Source organism: Zingiber officinale, chromosome 1A (assembly GCF_018446385.1).
Source record: "Zingiber officinale cultivar Zhangliang chromosome 1A, Zo_v1.1, whole genome shotgun sequence".
NCBI lineage: Eukaryota > Viridiplantae > Streptophyta > Magnoliopsida > Zingiberales > Zingiberaceae > Zingiber > Zingiber officinale.
This window is the reverse complement of record NC_055987.1, coordinates 93721380-93728428: the sequence shown is the minus strand read 5'-3', so window position 1 is coordinate 93728428 and position 7049 is coordinate 93721380. Positions and strand designations below refer to the sequence as shown.

Genomic DNA, 7049 nt, shown 5'->3' with positions numbered 1-7049 from the left:
ATGGGTGGATTTGGATCAATAATGTTAAGCATCGTTTGCGATCCAAGTCTAAACCTCTAAGAACAGATAAGTTAAATTTGGAATCAATAATGCTAAGTTATGTTTGCGATTCCATATTTAATTTCTAAAGAACACAATAGGTTGTTAGAATAGTTTCAGGACTTGTATAAAATTTTTGTACAGGGGAACCGGTACGACATTCTGAGTAGCAACCAACAGGTTGTAGATATTATTCTTGTATAGTCGAGTGACTTATGTATCCAATTTTTAATTGTCACTGTTATAATGGAGGTGCTGTCCGATTTTCGTCGGACAACCTTACCCTCAGGGCATCACAATCAATACTCAGAAGTTGTGAGATTGAGCCAACTATTCTCTTTCAACTTGAATATAATTACAAATTAACCTATTCTCTCTCCGACTCCATGGGTATTCGGGAGTCATGAAATTAAGCTTTATTATTCTCTCCCGACTTGGATATAATTACAGATCCAGATATTCTCTCTCTGACTCTACGAGTACTCGGGAGTTGTAAAATCTACCTTATTATTCTCTCCTGACTCAGACATAGTTACAAATCAAGTTATTCTCTCTCTAACTCCACGGGTACTCAGGAGTCATGAGATTGAGCTTATTATTCTCTCCTAACAAGAACATACTCATGGATCAAATAATTCTCTCTCCAACTCCATGGATACTTAGGAGTCTTGAGAATGAATTTATTATTCTGTCATAACTCAGAAATAGTTGCAAATCAAGCTATTATCTCCTAAATTAGACATAATCACAAATTAAGCTATTCTCTCTCTAACTCCATGAGTACTTGAGATTCATGAGATTGAGTTTACTATTCTATCTCTGACTCCACGGGTACTTGGGAGTCTTGAGATTGAGCTTATTATTATTTCCTGACTCAAACATAGTCGTGGATCCAGCTATTCTCTCCCAACTCAGACACAGTCATAGATCAACTTATTTTCTCCTGACTTGGACATAATTGTGGATTGAGCATTTCCTTTGTTGGGATGAAGTCGCTACATATTCCCTCTGACTATGACTCAGTCATGGATTAGTTTCTGTCCTAATCCTCAACAGGCTTAGATTCATTATCTTCACACACTACAAGAAAAAAGCTAAACAACAACGCTTTTTTGGCGTTGTCGTATGTACTAAAAAAGTGATGTTGTAGATGGTGTTGTAGAAAGTCATATCAAAGACAACGCTTTAAAAGCGTTGTGGTTGGTCACAAAGACAACGCTTTTTAAGCGTTGTCTTTTCGTTCTTAAAAAGCGTTGTTATAGATGCTGTTGTAAAAATGCACATATCAAAGACAACGCTTTAAAAGCGTTGTGGTTGGTCACAAAGACAACGCTTTTTAAGCGTTGTCTATTCGTTCTTAAAAAGCGTTGTTAAAGATGCTGTTGTAAAAATGCACATATCAAAGACAACGCTTTAAAAGCGTTGTGGTTGGTCTCAAAGACATTGTTTTTTAAGCGTTGTCTTTTATTACTTAAAAACGTTGTCTTTTTAAATTTATAAAAGATAGTGTTTTCTTTAATTAAATAGCAAAATTATAAAAATACTCAAAATTTACATATAATTGAATATCCACAACCACAATCATTTTTATAATAAGACTATTTAACAAATAAATAAAACTTTATATTATACAAACAAAATGTATACATATTGATCCACAAATTAAATTTGTATCATACAAGTTATCCTTAACTTCATGACAATAATTTTTCAAACACACAAGTTTTACAAAACCTCATCATTGACTAACCGCTGTTGTTGGTGTCCATCGCATGGAATTGCTTCTTTAAGTCCAGCAATCTCTTCTTCTGAAAGGCTTTCAGCTATCACTCTTAGAGCCATCTTCTTCAACTTGTCATCAGCACACCTGGGGTTGTAGGCAATCAAGAAATTTTGTATGAAAACTTTCATACATGTAAATCTCGTACTAAATAATATGTCAATGTTATATATACATGTAATTCATACCGTAAGTGTGTTTATATCGTAACTGACAAGTTTTCTTTAGGGCCAACTTCTACTCAAGCTCTTTAAACATTGCATCAAAATAAAAAAATTGGCATTAGTTCTGTGCTAAATGAAAATCATATTTAGAGGAAAAAGCGGGAGTGCTGTAGATGGATATATTAACCAAGCATATTAATGTTTGACCTGTCTTTACAAGTTCTAAGCATATATATTAACCAAGCATATAACCTAAGAGGAATAAGTTACAAAATGCTACTTGATGTTTGACCTGTCTTTATTGGATTTTGCGGCCCCGGTCTTCTTGTAGCCAGGCACAATGTAATACTTGATGTTGACTCTACCTTTGCAGTTGTTTCGGCTTGAGGAGTGGCAAAGAATGGTGGAGTAGAGGATGGATTTCAGGTATTCATCCGTGCCATCGAGGAAATGACTCCAGTAGGTGACTAGCATGTTGACCAGGGCATGCTTGGAGAAGATGACTTGTTTCAGAAGCTTTTTAGATCAAAGATACGAAGTGCATTGTTATAAAACTAGATGCACGAACACTTGCTTATACGGTTCTTGAAATAAAATACATTCGTAACCGTCACTAGCCCAAGCTCAATAAGGAAAATTCACGGTAAATGTGCATAGTATACCTCAGATACTGCAGATGATAGGGAATGCCGAAAGACAGTTTGACGCAAATATTGAGATTGCCCAAGCCAATCCATGGTACTAATCCTGACAGCTCCTCCAAATCGCACTGACTTGATTGTGTCCACCCATCCTTGTTCATCAGCTTGGAACCTTTGAAATGAAAGCTGCATTGGGTACATGGAAAAAACAACAAAAAGGGAGGATAAATGATAGCCACCAACCTAATTGTTCACAAATATCTGTATAAGTTATTAAGGGTGTTCATAGAAGTTGATCCTTTAGCCGTGTCTGTTAGATGGTCAAATCTAGGCGCCAACTCAAAAATGTTGGCGTCCAAGTGTTAGTGTTCAACTACTTCTGACAATGAAGTAGTAGCAGATAATCAAGAACACAAGAGAATCTGAAAGAGTCTATATTTCTTTCACTAGTAGCAGATAATGATTAGATTAGAAAGCAAAAGAACGCATACCACACCAGCTGCTCCTGCTGTTAAAGCCATAGGTGCAGTGACAGCGCTTAATCCAGATGAGCACATAACTGGAATCTGAACTGCTCGGGAAATGGAGTATGCAGCTGCTAGCGTTGGTGTGGCCTACATTTTAAAGAGGAAAAATATCACATTTTTCATCACAAGTGTGCTAAGATTTCTTATTCGTACTGTTGTTACCTTCTCGATCAAACCAAGGACACCAGGTTTTGATGGACTTGAGTATTTCCCTCCTTCAGTTTGGATTATATCAGCACCTTCCTGTTCCAGCAACTCTGCTAGCTTCACCTTTTTAAATTGAACAAAAAACAACGAGAGATTGTGTTAGTGACAAATCTCAGTTTACGAGGAAATAAATGAGCTACCTGATCAGGGAGACTAAGCATGTGTGGCACGGTTACAGACAGTGTAATGGATGGAAGAATCCTTCTAGTTTCTCTAGTGAGCTTTAGAATCTGACAATGGCACCACAGAATAGTGACGAGATAGAAATAGCTGAAAATACTCGAGGAACTGCAAGGAAAAGTACGATCATGATTCATATACCTGTTCAGGGGAAAACTGAATTCCCATCTCGTAGAAAGAATCATAATTTCCAATTTCCACCTGCATTTAGCACAAGGATTTTAATGTTTGGTATGACAGACAATCCGATCGAAACCAGTCAAGTTCATCGCATCCTAACCATTTGGGCACCTGCTTCCACTGCAGAAGGAAATGCCAAAGGGTCCACAGAGGAAACACAAATCTGCAAGAACAAGATCATCATAAGAAAGAAGAGCTGTGGAACTCTGAAAATGCGAGCTACTGAGGCAGCGAGCAATCTGCTTGAACAAGGTAATCATGCAGCGTTGGAACTCTGTCGTGAGCATCAAAGACCAAATATTACCAAATATTAAGATCACTGACAAACCAAATAATACCTTATTTTTAACAGCTATCTAGAGGATCTGGCTTTTTGACTTGAAGCTGGTTCAAAGAAGACAAATCAAATATACAAATACTAAGATGAAAGCATAATGAAGTAGTTAACTTTTTCTACTTTACCTGATTATAAGATCTACAGCTTCTTGCTCAGTATTTTGCTGCACGAGTAATTATTAGAAAAACAAACCCAATAGTGGAACAAAAGCTAGATAAAGAAACTAGATAATTTACATTGACAGAACTTTACAGAATAACATATAATACAGTGCTTTGTACTTGCATATTAATCCAGAAAACATCCTTTCACCTAAGTGACAATTTTTCCAAAACATCATCATTCACAAAACATCATCATTCACTAAAAATTTTCACAAGTTTTTAAACTTCAGTGACAACTTTTCTTTGGGGTCAACTGCTCAAGGTCGATCTGGTAACTATGCACTGCATCAAAAAAATTGGCATTAACTATGATTCCACCAAAAAAAACCACCATTCCATGAACTTAAATCTAAATAGAATTATGGCAACTATCATTCCATACCTATTCATAAATATGATCTTGTATGCACTCCGCCAACTCGGACCGAACCTCATCAATTTGTTCACGAGAGTACCCTATTTTTGTGAACTGTGAGCATACACAATTTATGTTAATGGAAAAAATAATCAACACTGATCACTTTGCAATTTTAAATAGTTTATGTCAAATAATTTGAGATAAGCTAAATAATGTTACTATTGATTGCAGCGAATCTCTCTCAATAGTCTCAACTTCTTCAATAATTTCTCTCATAAATCGCATCACAAAAAAACCACATTGTTTCGCATCCGGTTGTTGAGGAGCCTATATATAGTAATTAGAGTCAAATTGTTAATGAAAATTATACACATTACAATATATGTTAAACAAAAGTACACATACCTTAACTACTTCCCACTTAACATTTTTCCTACCTTTCCTTCCCTTGGTTGAATTAAACAATTTTAAGGCCCTTCATACGTTAAGAATATTTGTTAAATAAGATTTTTATTATAATAAATATTTACTAAAAGAAATCTGAACTCACATTTCCATTACGTATTTTGAATCATCATCGCGAATGCGGCAACTTAGGGAATCCAGCAGGTAAATAGCATCCTTGTAAGGTTCAATAACACTAAGATTCCAATGGAAACTAGGCAAATACATAGGATTAGATCATAAAATTGAATAAATTATCGAAAGGAAGCAATTGAAAGTGATGTTTTACTTCTTGCTTACCCGACATTACATGGCACTAACACTAGTTGATCTGTTGATGCACTTGTCAGCTTATCTGCTAAAAGAGTTGCCCTTTGATTCAGGGTTTCAAGCTTAACTGATTTGTCTTGTGCCGTTTTTGCCAGATATGGGAGTTTGTGAGGATTCATAAATCTGAATTTCTTTGTCTTGGTATCTTTCACCATCTTTTTATACAGACACCTATCATTGCAAAGAAAAAAATATTTAGATACTAAATAATAAAATTTAGATACAAAACACTCATAATAAGTTGGAAAAAATAATGATCACTCATAACACTAAGTTATGGCTGATGATAGTAACATCCATACATGAGAACTTACTATGAATAGTCTTGCATATTAAACATACCAGAAATGTATACATGCAAATTCTTTTATTTCTTGAGGACAAGCACATTTAAGATACTTAAAAATATACAAGAAAAAAGATATGAGCAAAGTACTTCCTGTCTAGAAGAACAAATGGCAGAAGGCAAACATTAAGGGCCGGTTGAAAATGAATGAGCTATATTTATGTAAAGTGTACCACATCAATTGATATTAGTAAACCTCTCAATAGAAATGATGAACTATTAACTTAATGAGAATAACATGGTATGAGAAAATTACTAGAAGTTGAATTTTTCAAGAGTAAACTTGTTCACACAACAATATTAGTAAACTTCTTGCAGTTCAAATCAGGGATTTTCTGTCTTGCTAGATATTAGAATTTCCCAACAAACATAAAGCAATGCAGTAATTTCCCAGCATAAGTAAAGCAATGCAGTTGCAACTGAGAAAATAATATTTAGATACTAAATAATAAAATTTAGATACAAAACAATCATGTGGATTAAAAAATAATGATCACTCATAATAAGTTGGTGAAATTGTAACAATAAACCATAATAAGTTGCTAAAATTGGGAAGCAAACATGTGATGAAAAAGTTGCTGAAATTGCTTAAATAAACTTACTTACCATATGTAGGCAACGATCAAATTTCCTGAAATTGACTCCAAATGATACAAAGAATTGATGTCCTCAAGGTCAAGAAAAAGTTCACAATCTTCATCAAACACTTCATTATCTAAGCACATTGATATACATTTTCCTCCATCTAGAGCATGCTTACTATAACAATATAACATATGTAATGCTCTTGGGACACTTGTTGACAAAGTAGGTTTTGATTTTTTTTCGTTCAAACTTCTTCCTTCTAGGCTTCTAATAATTTCAAATATAAACAAGTTAGATATAGCTAGGTTGAATAATAATAAAGTGGCAATATAATTAGAAATATAATAATAAAGTGACAATATAATTAGAAATATAATATCTCATATACCTCATCTTGCTTCACAATCTGCTGTTCAGGCCAAGCCACAACAGTTCCTATGGCATCACCAATTACTTCACATTCACTTGGAATTGGATATGGCAAAGGAGCGGATTTGTCCACTGCTTGATCAATGGAGACTCGAATGCAATTCTTGGGAAATGGAATACCATGAAGCATTTTTTCCATGCCATTGAAACAAACAATTGTACCATATGCAACAATATTTGAGCAAGATTCCAATGTCAATGCAACTGATTGACCCTAAAATATTAAAAAAAAAACATGTTGATTATATTTAGTTTATAATGCTATAATAATAATGAATATCACTATAACTTATATTTTACCTGTAAAACTTCGTCTTTACCCACAATCTGTACGTCAT

At 34.5% G+C, this 7049-nt stretch overlaps 1 protein-coding gene across 1 annotated transcript; it reads right to left on the bottom strand.

Moving 5' to 3' along the window:
* Positions 1–3070: 3070 nt before the first annotated feature.
* On the bottom strand, positions 3071–3899 carry LOC122000289 (uncharacterized protein ycf23-like). Its single transcript, XM_042554746.1, has 5 exons — positions 3819–3899; positions 3680–3739; positions 3499–3588; positions 3314–3421; positions 3071–3238 (listed from the first exon to the last, which is right to left on the bottom strand). Exons 1-5 carry the CDS (start codon positions 3897–3899, stop codon positions 3071–3073), a joined length of 507 nt encoding a protein of 168 aa, XP_042410680.1.
* Positions 3900–7049: the final 3150 nt, after the last annotated feature.